Source organism: Lolium rigidum, chromosome 1 (assembly GCF_022539505.1).
Source record: "Lolium rigidum isolate FL_2022 chromosome 1, APGP_CSIRO_Lrig_0.1, whole genome shotgun sequence".
Lineage (NCBI taxonomy): Eukaryota > Viridiplantae > Streptophyta > Magnoliopsida > Poales > Poaceae > Lolium > Lolium rigidum.
Window position 1 is genome coordinate 283,621,585 of NC_061508.1, and position 15,212 is coordinate 283,636,796.

The 15,212-nt window shown below is 43.3% G+C and overlaps 1 protein-coding gene across 1 annotated transcript; it reads left to right on the plus strand.

Annotated features, from left to right (window-relative positions):
* Positions 1-11,507: 11,507 nt before the first annotated feature.
* LOC124659499 (alpha-1,6-mannosyl-glycoprotein 2-beta-N-acetylglucosaminyltransferase-like) lies at positions 11,508-14,220 on the plus strand. Its single transcript, XM_047197369.1, is given in 3 exon segments — positions 11,508-11,557; positions 12,454-12,607; positions 12,610-14,220. Coding segments are annotated over 3 exon segments (1,569 nt in total). The 3' UTR covers positions 13,975-14,220.
* Positions 14,221-15,212: the final 992 nt, after the last annotated feature.

Below are 15,212 nucleotides of genomic sequence, written 5' to 3' on the forward strand. Positions count from 1 at the left end.
GACCGGCGTAGCAATTTCCGCTCTTGAAGATAGCTCGTGACAAAACTGAAGATAGATAATGGGCTTTGAAAAATCCCTCCATGTATTGCCTTTCTCCTAGCTGTCCAACTCGCCCATAAGACAACTAAAACTTTAACAAACTCTTCATTTTTCAGAGTTTCGATCAAATGGAATATCCACTGCTTGGCATTACTAGTGTTATGAAATGTTAAGTGTTCAGCAAGCTCCTCGTCAACCAACGGCCGCACACTCCGAGCCATCACTTAGCCCAATGATACGTCTCCAACGTATCTATAATTTCTGATGTTCCATGCTAGTTTTATGATGATACCTACATGTTTTGCTCACACTTTATAATGTTTTTATGCATTTTCCGGGACTAACCTATTAACAAGATGCCGAAGTGCCAGTTCTTGTTTTCTGCTGTTTTTGGTTCCAGAAAAGCTATTCGGGCAATATTCTCGGAATTCGACGAAACAAAAGCCAAACCTCCTATTTCTCTGAGGGACACACGGAGCCAGAAGGGCAAGCCACGGCGGCCAAGGAGGGGGACGCGCCGCTCTATGGGGTGGGCCCCCCGGGCACCCCCTCGTGCCGCCCTTTCGCCTATATATTCCCTCGCGACGGAAAACCCTACAACAACAGATCATATTCCAGAAAGACTCCAGGAGCGCCGCCGCCATCGCGAAACATAGTTTCGGGGGTCAGAAGTTCCTGTTTCGGCACCCTGCCGGGACGGGGATTGACCCCCGGAAGCCTTCTCCATCGACGCCACCGCCTCCATCATGCTCCGTGAGTAGTTCCCCCATGGACTACGGGTTCTAGCAGTAGCTGATACGTCCCAAACGTATCTATAATTTCTTATGTTCCATGCTACTTTTATGATGATACTCACATGTTTTATACACATTATATGTCATTATTACGCATTTTACGGCACTAACCTATTGACGAGATGCTGAAGAGCCAGTTGTTGTTTTCTGCTGTTTTTGGTTTCAGAAATCCTAGTAAGGAAATATTCTCGGAATTGGACGAAATCAACGCCCAGGGTCCTATTTTTCCACGAAGCTTCCAGAAGACCGAAGAGGATACGAAGTGGGGCCACGAGGCGATGACACACTAGGGCGGCGCGGCCTGGGCCTTGGCCGCGCGGCCCTGTTGTGTGGGGCCCCCGTGGCGCCTCTTGACCTGCCCTTCCGCCTACTTAAAGCCTCCGTCGCGAAACCCCCGACTGCGAGAGCCACGATACGGAAAACCTTACCGAGATGCCGCCGCCGCCAATCCCATCTCGGGGGATTCGGGAGATCACCTCCGGCACCCTGCCGGAGAGGGGAATCATCTCCCGGAGGTCTCTTCATCGCCATGATCGCCTCCGGATCGATGTGTGAGTAGTTCACCCCTGGACTATGGGTCCATAGCAGTAGCTAGATGGTTGTCTTCTCCCCATTGTGCTATCATGTTAGATCTTGTGAGCTGCCTATCATGATCAAGATCATCTATTTGTAATCCTTCATGTTGTGTTTGTTGGGATCCGATGGATATTGAATACTATGTTAAGTTGATTATCAATCTATCATATATGTTATTTATGTTCTTGCATGCTCTCCGTTGCTAGTAGAGGCTCTGGCCAAGTTGATACTTGTGACTCCAAGAGGGAGTATTTATGCTCGATAGTGGGTTCATGCCTCCATTAAATCTGGGACGAGTGACGAAAGTTCTAAGGTTGTGGATGTGCTTGTTGCCACTAGGGATAAAACATCGATGCTTTGTCTAAGGATATTTGTGTTGATTACATTACGCACCATACTTAATGCAATTGTCCGTTGTTTACAACTTAATACCGGAAGTGGTTCGGATGATAACCTCGAAAGTGGACTTTTTAGGCATAGATGCATGTCTGGATAGCGGTCTATGTACTTTGTCGTAATGCCCCGATTAAATCTCATAGTACTCATCATGATATATGTATGTGCATTGTTATGCCTTCTTTATTTGTCAATTGCCCAACTGTAATTTGTTCACCCAACATCTGCTATCTTATGGGAGAGACACCGCTAGTGAACTGTGGACCCCGGTCCTATTCTTTACATCTGAAATACAATCTGCTGCAATTGTTCTTTACTGTTCTTCGCAAACAACCATCATCATCCACACTATACATCTAATCCTTTGTTTACAGCAAGCCGGTGAGATTGACAACCTCACTGTTACGTTGGAGCAAAGTTCTGTGATTGTGTTGTGCAGGTTCCACGTTGGCGCCGGAATCCCTAGTGTTGCGCTGCACTACACTCCGCCGCCATCAACCTTCAACGTGCTTCTTGGCTCCTATTGGTTCGATAACCTTGGTTTCTTACTGAGGGAAAACTTGCTGCTGTGCGCATCATACCTTCCTCTTGGGGTTCCCAACGGACGTGTTAATTACGCGCATCAAGACTGTTTTCTGGCGCCGTTGCTGGGGAGATCAAGACACGCTGCAAGGGGAGTCTCCACTTCCAATCTCTTTACTTTGTTTTTGTCTTGCTTTATTTACTACTTTGTTTGCTGCACTAAAACAAAACACACAAAAATTAGTTGCTAGCTTTACTTTATTTACTGTCTTGTTCTCCATATCAAAAACACAAAAAAATTAGTTACTTGCATTTTTACTTCTGTTATCATGTCTAGCTCTGCACCTGTTACTTCTTCACCCGAGGAATTAGTCTTCACTTTTAAACAAGGGGATGAGGAGAGTTTTAAAGATGCTTGGTCTAGAATTTTTGATTCTTATCGTAAAGCTGAACCTAAAATGACTCTAAGTTTGCTCCTTAGTAACTTTTATTTTGGGCTTATGATTCGCTATAAATATGCCTTAGATGCTGTAGTGGGAGGAGATTTCCTTCATTGCAATGGGGATCAAGCTTTTAATGCCATAAAGAAATTGGTTGCATCACATAGTTCAGCTAATAACTTTGATTCAGCTCTTATTAGCATTTATAATAGATTAAACACTCTTGAGACAAGTGCATCTTACTTGAAAGAAAATTATAGTTATGTTCGTAATCGTCTTGATCAAGTTTTAGTGAAGTCTGAACCTTCAAAATGGGACCCTACTGTTAAAGTTGTTATTGGTGGTGAAACTTTTCATGCCCATTGTGATATTATGTCTGAATTTTGCCTTATGCCTAAGAGTATCTATGAATCTTTGACACTTTGGGGACTCGTTGAAGGGGGAGAAGGAATAACTCTTACTGATAACTCTGTTATAATTCCTAAGGGAATAGCCGAGGGTATGCATACAACCATTCTTGGAAGAACAGTATCCACTGATTATCTTGTTATTGAATGTGTAGGAACAGGACAAATCACACTTGGAAGATCCCTGCTGAAACTATTGGGAGCAGTCATAAATGTGGGAGAAGGCACCCTGAAATTCACCTCTACGCCGGGAGGTAGACATGTATTCCCTAAACCAAAGAGTAAGAAAAAGAATAAGAAGGGTATGCATAAAGCCCGAGGTAATGTTGATGCTTCATCTCTTGATAATACTTGATACACACTTTCTGCGCCTAGCTGAAAGGTGTTAAAGAAAAACGCTTATGGGAGACAACCCATGTTTTTACTTCTGCACTTTATTTTATATTTGAGTCTTGGAAGTTGTTTACTACTGTAGCAACCTCTCCTTATCTTTATTTTATTGCATTGTTGTGCCAAGTAAAGTCTTTGATAGTAAAGCCAATACTAGATTTGGATTACTGCGCAGAAACAGATTTCTTGCTGTCACGAATTTCGACCTGCCTCTCTGTAGGTAGCTCAGAAAAATCTGCCAATTTACGTGCGTGATCCTCAGATATGTACGCAACTTTCATTCAATTTGGGAATTTTCATCTGAGCAAGTCTGGTGGCACTTTAAAATTCGTCTTTACGAACTGTTCTGTTTTGACAGATTCTGCCTTTTATTTCGCATTGCCTGTTTTGCTATGTTAGATGGATTTATTTGTTCCATTAACTTTCAGTAGCTTTGTTCTATGTCCAGAAGTGTTAAGAATGATTATGTCACCTCTGAATATATGAATTATGCACTGACCCTCTAATGAGTTTGTTTCGAGTTTGGTGTGTAGGAAGTTTTCAAGGGTCAAGAGAGGAGGATGATACAATATGATCAAGAAGAGTGAAAAGTCAAAGCTTGGGATGCCCCGTGGTTCATCCCTGCATATTTTAAGAAGACTCAAGCGTCTAAGCTTGGGGATGCCCAAGGCATCCCTTCTTCATCGACAACTTATCAGGTTCCTCTAGTGAAACTATATTTTTATTCCGTCACATCTTATGTGCTTTACTTGGAGCGTCTGCTTGTTTTTATTTTTGTTTTTGTTTGAATAAATCGGATCCTAGCATTCTTTGTTTGGGAGAGAGACACGCTCCGCTGTTTCGTATGAACACATATGTTCTTAGCTTTATCTTTAATGTTCATTGCGAAAGTTGAACTACTTCATTCATTGTTATATGGTTGGAAACGGAAAATGCCGCATGTAGTAAATGGTTTAATGTCTTGAATAATGTGATACTTGGCAATTGTTGTGCTCATATAGATCTTGTTTAAGCTCTTGCATCATGCACCTTGTACTCATTAATGAATAACTACATAGAGCTTGTTAAAATTTGGTTTGCATGATTGATCTCTAGAGTCTAGATATTTTCTGGTTGAGGTGTTTGAACAACAAGGAGACAATGTAAAGTCTTATAATAGCTACAATATGTAGGACAACGTTGCATAGAAAACAAAAATTTTCCTACCGCGAACACGCAATCCAAGCCAAGATGCAATCTAGAAGACGGTAGCAACGAGGAGATTATCGAGTCTCACCCTTGAAGAGATTCCAAAGCCTACAAGATGAGGCTCTTGTTGCTGCGGTAGACGTTCACTTGCCGCTTGCAAAAGCGCGTAGAAGATCTTGATCACGGCGCCACGAACGGGCAGCACCTCCGTACTCGGTCACACGTTCGGTTGTTGATGAAGACGATGTCCACCTCCCCGTTCCAGCGGGCAGCGGAAGTAGTAGCTCCTCTTGAATCCGACAGCACGACGGCGTGGTGTCGGTGGTGGTGGAGAAACCCGGCGGAGCTTCGCTAAGCGTGCGGGATGTGGTGGAGGAGAGAGGGCCGCTAGGGTTTGGGAGAGGGGGGTGCCGGCCACTAGGGGGTGCGGCCACCTTGTGGTCTTGGGGTGGCCGGCCCTCTCCCCTTGGCCCCTCATTATATAGGTGGAAGCCCCAAGTGTTGGACTACAAGTCTCCGAATAAGACCCGAACCCAAAACCTTCCATGTGATAGGGAAACCTACCCAAGGTGGGAATCCCACTTCGGGTGGGATTCCCCCCTTCCATGTGGGGGGGTGGCCGGCCCCCTTAGGGGAGTCCACTTGGGATTCCTCCCCCTTAGGGTTGGCCGGCCATGGGAGGTGGAGTCCCTCCGGGACTCTGCCTTCCTTAGTGGTTTCTTCCGGACTTTTCTAGAACCTTCTAGAACCTTCCATAGAACCTTCCGGATCATTTTAAATCTTATAAAATGACTTCCTATATATGAATATTATTCTCCGGACCATTCCGGAACTCCTCGTGATGTCCGGGATCTTATCCGGGACTCCGAACAAATATTCGAACTCCATTCCATATTCAAGTTCTACCATTTCAACATCCAACTTTAAGTGTGTCACCCTACGGTTCGCGAACTATGCGGACATGGTTGAGTACTCACTCCGACCAATAACCAATAGCGGGATCCGGAGATCCATAATGGCTCCCACATATTCAACGATGACTTTAGTGATCGAATGAACCATTCACATACGATACCAATTCCCTTTGTCACGCGATATTTTACTTGTCCGAGGTTTGATCATCGGTATCACTCTATACCTTGTTCAACCTCGTCTCCTGACAAGTACTCTTTACTCGTACCGTGGTATGTGGTCTCTTATGAACTTATTCATATGCTTGCAAGACATTAGACGACATTCCACCGAGAGGGCCCAGAGTATATCTATCCGTCATCGGGATGTACAAATCCCACTGTTGATCCATATTCCTCAACTCATACTTTCCGGATACTTAATCCCACCTTTATAACCACCCATTCACGCAGTGGCGTTTGATGTAATCAAAGTACCTTTCCGGTATAAGTGATTTACATGATCTCATGGTCGAAAGGACTAGGTAACTATGTATCGAAAGCTTATAGCAAAAAACTTAATGACGTGATCTTATGCTACGCTTAATTGGGTGTGTCCATTACATCATTCATATAATGATATAATCTTGTTATTAATAACATCCAATGTTCATGATTATGAAACTAATCATCTATTAATCAACAAGCTAGTTAAGAGGCTTACTAGGGACTCTTTGTTGTTTACATATCACACATGTATCAATGTTTCGGTTAATACAATTATAGCATGGTATATAAACATTATCATAAACACAAAGATATATTATAATAACCATTTTATTATTGCCTCTTGGGCATATCTCCAACACAATATGTTCATATGTGAGCTTTGCTGCATCTTTTATACTTGAGTTTGCTTCAAACAACCTTGCTAGCCTAGCCTTGTATTGAGAGGAATTCTTCTCGTGTATCCAAATCCTTGAGCCAACTACTATGCCATTTGTGTCCACCATACCTACCTACCACATGGTATTTCTCCGCCATTCCAAAGTACATTACTTGAGTGCTACCTTTAAAATTTCCATTCTTTGCCTTTGCAATATATAGCTCATGGGACAAATAGCCTTAAAAACTATTGTGGTGAAGAATATGTACTTATGTGTCTTATTTCTTAGTAAGTTGCTTGTTGAGCGGTAACCATGTTTTCTGGGGACGCCATCAACTCTTTTACCTTTGTTGAATATCATGTGAGTTGCTATGCATGTTCGTCTTGTCTGAAGTAAGGGAGATTTTCACAATCAAATGGTTTGAGTATGCATACTGTTAGAGAAGAACATTGGGCCGCTAACTAAAGCCATGATTCATGGTGGAAGTTTCAGTTTGGACACAAAACCTCAATCTCTTATGAGAATAATAACTGTTGTTGAATGCTTATGCATTAAAAAGAGGAGTCCAGTATCTGTTGTCTATGTTGTCCCGGTATGGATGTCTAAGTTGAGAATAATCAAAAGCGAGAAATCCAATGCGAGCTTTCTCCTTAGACCTTTGTACAGGCGACATAGAGGTACCCCTTTGTGACACTTGGTTGAAACATATGCTATGCAATGATAATCCGTGTTAATCCAAGCTAATTAGGACAAGGTGCGAGCACTATTAGTATACTATGCATGAGGCTTGCAACTTATAAGATATCTTATACATAACACATATGCTTTATTACTACCGTTGACAAAATTGTTTCTTGTTTTCAAAGTGAAAAGCTCTAGCACAAAAATAGTAATCAATGCTTCCCTCTGCGAAGGGCCTATCTTTTACTTTATTGTTGAGTCAGTTTGCCTATTCTTTCTGTCCCAGAAGCAAACACTTGTATCAACTGTGTGCATTGATTCTTACATGTTTACCTATTGCACTTGTTATATTACTTTGTGTTGACAATTATCCATGAGATAAATATGTTGAAGTTGAATGCAATTGCTGAAACTTATATCTTCCTTTGTGTTGCTTCAATGCCTTTACTTTGAATTTATTGCTTTATGAGTAACTCTTATGCAAGTCTTATTGATGCTTGTCTTGAAAGTATTATTCATGAAAAATCTTTGCTATATGATTCATTTGTTTACTCATTATCTTCATCATTGCTTCGAATCGCTGCATTCATCTCATATGCTTACAATAGTATGATCAAGATTATGATAGCATGTCACTTCAGAAATTATCTTTGTTATCGTTTACCTACTCGAGGGCGAGTAGGAACTAAGCTTAGGGATGCTTGATACGTCCCAAACGTATCTATAATTTCTTATGTTCCATGCTACTTTTATGATGATACTCACATGTTTTATACACATTATATGTCATTATTACGCATTTTCCGGCACTAACCTATTGACGAGATGCCGAAGAGCCGCTTCGTTGTTTTCTGCTGTTTTTGGTTTCAGAAATCCTAGTAAGGAAATATTCTCGGAATTGGACGAAATCAACGCCCAGGGTCCTATTTTTCCACGAAGCTTCCAGAAGACCGAAGAGGATACGAAGTGGGGCCACGAGGCGACGACACACTAGGGCGGCGCGGCCCTGTTGTGTGGGGCCCCCGTGGCGCCTCTTGACCTGCCCTTCCGCCTACTTAAAGCCTCCGTCGCGAAACCCCCAGTACCGAGAGCCACGATACGGAAAACCTTACTGAGACGCCGCCGCCGCCAATCCCATCTCGGGGATTCAGGAGATCGCCTCCGGCACCTCGCCGGAGAGGAGAATCATCTCCCGAAGGTCTCTTCATCGCCATGATCGCCTCCGGATAGATGTGTGAGTAGTTCACCCTCGGACTATGGGTCCATAGCGGTAGCTAGATGGTTGTCTTCTCCCCATTGTGCTATCATGTTAGATCTTGTGAGCTGCCTATCATGATCAAGATCATCTATTTGTAATCCTTCATGTTGTGTTTGTTGGGATCCGATGGATATTGAATACTATGTCAAGTTGATTATCAATCTATCATATATGTTATTTATGTTCTTGCATGCTCTCCGTTGCTAGTAGAGGCTCCGGCCAAGTTGATACTTGTGACTCCAAGAGGGAGTATTTATGCTCGATAGTGGGTTCATGCCTCCATTAAATCTGGGATAGTGACGAGAAAGTTCTAAGGTTGTGGATGTGCTTGTTGCCACTAGGGATAAAACATCGATGCTTTGTCTAAGGATATTTGTGTTGATTACATTACGCACCATACTTAATGCAATTGTCTGTTGTTTACAACTTAATACCGGAAGGGGTTCGGATGATAACCCGAAAGTGGACTTTTTAGGCATAGATGCATGCTGGATAGCGGTCTATGTAGTTTGTCGTAATGCCCTGATTAAATCTCATAGTACTCATCATGATATATGTATGTGCATTGTTATGCCTTCTTTATTTGTCAATTGCCCAACTGTAATTTGTTCACCCAACATCTCGCTATCTTATGGGAGAGACACCGCTAGTGAACTCGTGGACCCCGGTCCTATTCTTTACATCTGAAATACAATCTGCTGCAATTGTTCTTTACTGTTCTTCGCAAACAACCATCATCATCCACACTATACATCTAATTCTTTGTTTACAGCAAGCCGGTGAGATTGACAACCTCACTGTTATGTTGGAGCAAAGTTCTGTGATTGTGTTGTGCAGGTTCCACGTTGGCGCCAGAATCCCTGGTGTTGCGCCGCACTACACTCCGCCGCCATCAACCTTCAACGTGCTTCTTGGCTCCTACTGGTTCAATAATCTTGGTTTCTTACTGAGTGAAAACTTGCTGCTGTGCGCATCATACCTTCCTCTTGGGGTTCCCAACGGACGTGTTAATTACGCGCATCAGTAGCTAGTTGGTACTCTCTCCCATGTACTTCAATACAATGATCTCATGAGCTGCCTTACATGATTGAGTCCATCTGATGTAATCAGTGTTGTGTTTGTTGGGATCCGATGAATTGTTACATTATGATCAGTCTATCTATATAAGTTTGTGAAGTTATTGTTGCTACAATCTTATTGTGTTTAATGCTTGTCACTAGTGCACGAGTGGCATGATCTTAGATTTAAGCTCTATAATTATTGCTTAGATTGTATCTACAAGTTGTTTGCACATGTCTATATCCGGAACCCGAGGCCCAAGAGTGACAGCAACTGGGATAACTGGAGGGGAAGGCTTAGACATGAGGATCACATGTTTTCACCAAGTGTTAATGTTTTGCTCCGGTACTCTATTAAAAGGAGTACCTTAATTACCAGTAGTTTCCCTAGAGGCTCGGCTGCCACCGGCTGGTAGGACAAAAGATGTTATGCAAGTTTCTCATTGCGAGCACGTATGACTATATATGGAAAACATGCCTACGTATAATTAATAGACTGGATGTTCTGTCTTAATGCTATTTCAATCCTATCAATTGCCCAACTGTAATTTGTCCACCCAACACTTGTTATTGGAGAGTTACCACTAGTGTAGATAGCTGGGAACCCCGGCCCATCTGTCATCATCAAATACTCACTCGATCCTATATGTCATTGGAAGTAGTATCAACTATTTTCTGGTGCCATCGCCTCTGTGTTACTATTACTGCTGCTGTGTTACTGTTACTATTGCTCTCATATTACTGCTGCTTTCACATCACCCCTGTTACTAGTGCTTTTCCGGGTGCAGCTGAATTGACAACTCAGTTGTTAATGCTTATAAGTATTCTTTGTCTCCCCTTGTGTCGAATCAATAAATTTGGGTTTTACTTCCCTCGAAGACTGTTGCGATCCCTTATACTTGTGGGTTATCACCCAACACTTGGTCTAGTTTCAGACGTTTATGTGCATACGACCTAGCTACAAGTGAGAGCCCACGACATCTCAAAAGCCCATACTAAAGGGAGAAGAGAAACTCCCCTTACAAGTGAGAGCCCACTACATCTCAAAAGCCCTGCTTCTAGCACCAGTCTCTTCCACTAGACAAGGTGGGACTAAACTAAGTAGCCTCCACCGGTCCTACAACAGCATTAACATAACTACACAAATCTTGAGCAACAAGCCGACGGTATAAACATGCACACAAGATAGCGTGCACGGTAGAAATGCCACGCACAGCGATCACGGTACACCAAGAGCAATTCCTCGATCACAAGAGGCTTCACATCCACAAACTAGACTTGTCACACGAGAGGCTGCCAGAAGCATCTATCCTCAAAGAACGATGAAGCCAGTCTATTAAATCAAATCCACACCAAGAAGGAGAATCGAGAAGCGTCCGCCCTCTCAAAGATGATAATCCACGACCAGCACGGTATTGCTTACTCTCGGACCAAGCCTCCCTGTCTCGTAGTATGAAATAGCAGACTTCTCCCTCAACAATAAAGAAAAAACTTTCGGCGCCAAACATCCACTAGGCGTTTGGGGATGACTACGAGGTCACAACTGAAGATGCCTAAGTTCTTTATCAATATTACTTGCATGGTTGTTTATTGGATAATTTCATGTGAAACTTTCCTTTCAGCCTACTTTTAGTGATATTTTTGACACAATATACCCAATTGCTTTTGGTGTACCAAATAAAAAGAAGTGATTTGATAGCATACTAATGTTACCCTTGTTCCTTTTTGATGTTTGGGATGCTAGGACTATTTCTTGAGAGTTTTATAATAATTCGATGGTTCATGGTGGTGTAGGACTATTCTGTTACGTCCGGAGTTGTGGACATCAACGTCCCATATCAGCTTCATGCCTGCAGGTGAGCGTAACTCGACCTAGGATGAAGCACGCAACAGTTTTTATCACATTCGTGCCCGCTAGAGCTGATGTGGTGGCAGAAGGCAGAACCGCTGCTACGGCCAACCACAACAAAGACATTATGTCATGGTCAAGGTCGCCGGGCAGCTGTGTGCTGTTTATTGCGAGCTGCTTGGGTACATTTAGTATGAATGTACTTCCCTACCCATATTATGTTGCACTTTTTTCTTATGCAAGTCAAACTTTGATCAAGTATATAGATAACAATATCGAAATTTACTATACCAAATGCATATAATAAGGAAATATATTTCATAAACATTTTAGAAATATTAATTTTTAATTTGATATGTTCATATTTTATCAATATACTTTATATGCAATTTATTTTGGGCAAGAGGGAGTATATACTATTGCTTCTTGTCTAGCTCATTCAAAATCTGAACAACGTATCTCAGCAAAAAAAATTCTAATGCCGAGTTTGGCTGAACTATTCAATCGCAGTATGTTTTAACACTGTATTTACTCCCGTTTTGATGATACATTGCTTTTTTTGTTTATTTTGCAGTTCCTTGTACAAGGTGAAATTTTGAAAATGAGTTAGCAAATCAATTTACTTAAATCATTTAGCACCATTAATGTTGACTTGCAAAGTGAATAAAAAGCATTTCTTTTAATGAGTTAAACAATACTATATTTTGAGTATTAGTTTTTTTTTGCCAAATACTCATACATTTACCCTCTATGAACGCATACATATACATCCATATGAGCACCTTCGGAAGATCGAGTTCAAGATACTTGAGCCGGCGTGTCTTAAGATTGATGAAATCATCATAGACGCCTGACTGTCGACGTAAACGTCGTCCCTCACTAAATAGTATATTTCGACTTTATGAGACACTAATGTACTGGATCAAAATCGAGGTTTAAATTCTGGTGGCAATCACAGGGTGGTTCTCTCTTTTGAGTTGAAACGTACATATTCACGTGCACATCTACGTTTACAAGAAAACTATGGAAGCAGTTAGTTACGAAATTTAAACATTAAGGTTCACTAAAATTGTTAAAGAAGGGAAGAAAAGCCGTTAGAGGAAAAGACAAGGGAGAAAAAAAATGGTAATCCGAGCAGCCATCAAAGAGGACCCAGTCCAACTCGCGCAGCTCCTCCGCCTGCCGAATCCAGCAGCCAACAAACTGCACCACCCGCCAGCTCAAGATCCGGCTAGCCCTGGATCCCGGAGGTGGCGCCGCCTCCGCCGCCGCCATGGCCACCACCACCTCCTCCTCCCACCACCACCGCGCGCGCCTCCGCTCCCGCGCCGCGCCCCTGTTCGCGGTCGTCGTCCTCGCGGTCCTCGCCGTCACCGCGCTCCTCCGCGCCAGCCACCGCTACGGCGACCTAGCCCCGCCCGCCTTCGCCGCCGCCGCCCGCAGGGCCGCCCGCAACCAGACCATCGCGCAGCGCAAGATCCTGCTCGACCCGTCCTTCACCCCGCGCCTGCCGCGCCAGAGCGCGCTCTCCCTCTCCCTCGCCCACCGCAACGCGCTGCCGCCCCGCAACGCCGACCGCTTCCCCAGCCTCCCCGACGGGCACCTCAAGATCGTCCTCTACGTCCACAACCGCCCGCGCTACCTCCGCCTCGTCGTCGACAGCCTCTCCCGCGTCGACGGCATCGGCGAGGCGCTGCTCATCGTCAGCCACGACGGCTACTTCCCCGAGATGGACGAGATCGTCAAGGCCATCGCTTTCTGCCAGGTCAAGCAGATCTTCGCGCCCTACTCGCCGCACCTCTTCCCAGACTCCTTCCCCGGCGTCACGCCCGGGGATTGCCGGGACAAGGAGAAGGCTGCCGAGAAGCGGTGCCAGGGCAACCCGGACCAGTACGGCAACCACCGCGCTCCCAGGATCGTGTCGCTGAAGCACCACTGGTGGTGGATGATGAACACCGTGTGGGATGGGCTGGAGGAGACCACGGACTTCGATGAGCACATCCTCTTCATAGAGGAAGACCACTACATCTTCCCCAACGCGTACCGGAATGCGCAGCTACTCGTGGATTTGAAGCCGAAGAAGTGCCCCCAGTGCTACGCTGTCAATTTGGCGCCGTCCGATGTCAAGGCGAAAGGGGAAGGTTGGGAGAGCATGATTGCTGAGAAGATGGGTAACATTGGCTATGCCTTCAACAGGACTGTGTGGAGGAAGATCCATGCCAAGGCTAAGCAGTTCTGCACCTTTGATGAGTACAATTGGGATATTACGATGTGGGCAACCGTGTATCCGTCGTTTGGAGCTCCCGTTTACAGTCTGAGGGGACCTAGGAGGAGTGCTGCACATTTTGGCAAGTGCGGCCTGCACCAAGGCCATGACCCAGGCAATGTCTGTGCTGATAATGGCGTGGGAGCTGTAGAACTAGACGCCATCGATAAGGTTCCTAACATCAAAGCTGATTGGCCGGTTCACGTCATCAGGAAACAACAGGGGTATCAGGCTGGTTTCAAAGGATGGGGTGGCTGGGGCGATCGCCGTGATCAGGAGCTCTGCTTGAGTTTTGCGTACATGTACCATGTTAAAGACCCATTATCAGCATGATTATGGGGGTATAGGCACAGGAAGTTTGGCATCCATAATGCCCTTGTTGTAGTGTTATTTGGCACGTGAGGATTGATTCATACACGGTTTGTGATATAAAATAGTCTTTCCCCATTCTTTTTTTCTCAATTTTGTAGAATAGATTCAGAAACATTGCCTTAGCCCCTAGACTTGGGTCACCATTCCCAAAGTGTATGATTTACTTTTAACTCACTGATATGGATGGAGTTTACTGTTTTGAGATCATTTGCAACATTTATTATTAAGAGTCTGTTATGTTTACTTTGATTGATTCAAGTACTGTGTACTGTACACGCTTAATATTTAAGGAAGCTTAATGGTTGCTGATGATCAGTTCCTCTTATGTTCTTACCATTTCTAGCGGTATAAGTATCTATTGCCCGTTGTATGATTTGAGACTAATTGTAGTACTAAAGGATTCTACAATACTCAGTATCTCTTTGATCATCCTATGCATATTTATATCTTCTTCAGTTTCATACGCTTCTTGTGTGGTCTTAATATATGTAGCTACTTGTATTTCTTAGGAACTCATACTCTTGAGTTACATACTTGCATTAGTATAGGTTGTAAAAAATAATACTTGCATCACTATAGAATTTTTAGCTGGTGAAATTTTAGACAAGTACAGATATATAGGTACGCACTGAACAACAAGATATGAAGCCTTTTTTTCTTTATGCATTCTTATATATCTTCTTCAGTTTCACACGCTTCTTTGTGGTGTATATTTGTAGCTACTTGTATTTCTTAGGAACTCATTTACTCTTGAGTTACATACTTGCACCAGAGTATAGGCTGTAAAAAGTATAGAATTTATAGATGGTGAAATTTTAGACAAGTACAGGTATGTAGATACTCACTGAATAATAACATTTGTATCCTCTTTTCTTTATGTTCTCTTAACTGTTGTTAATGGCGTTTAATTAGATATTATACCGTTCACTTATCATGGTAGTAAACATTCAACCGCTTGAACATCCTTTATGTGCTTGACAGCATTTACTGTAAGATGATTATAAAACTTGACTGCACAATGAAGAGAGGCTAATTAGTTAAGGAAGGAGTCATGGAGACATTCAGGTACATATAATAAGTCTGTATTTCTATTCTGGTTGGTTTTAGGATTGAAATGTTGCTAGTCCGTTCATGGGCCGCTTGATCACGAATCACAACTGAACTCCCAACTTTCTCAGCAGGTATATTCGATACATCTG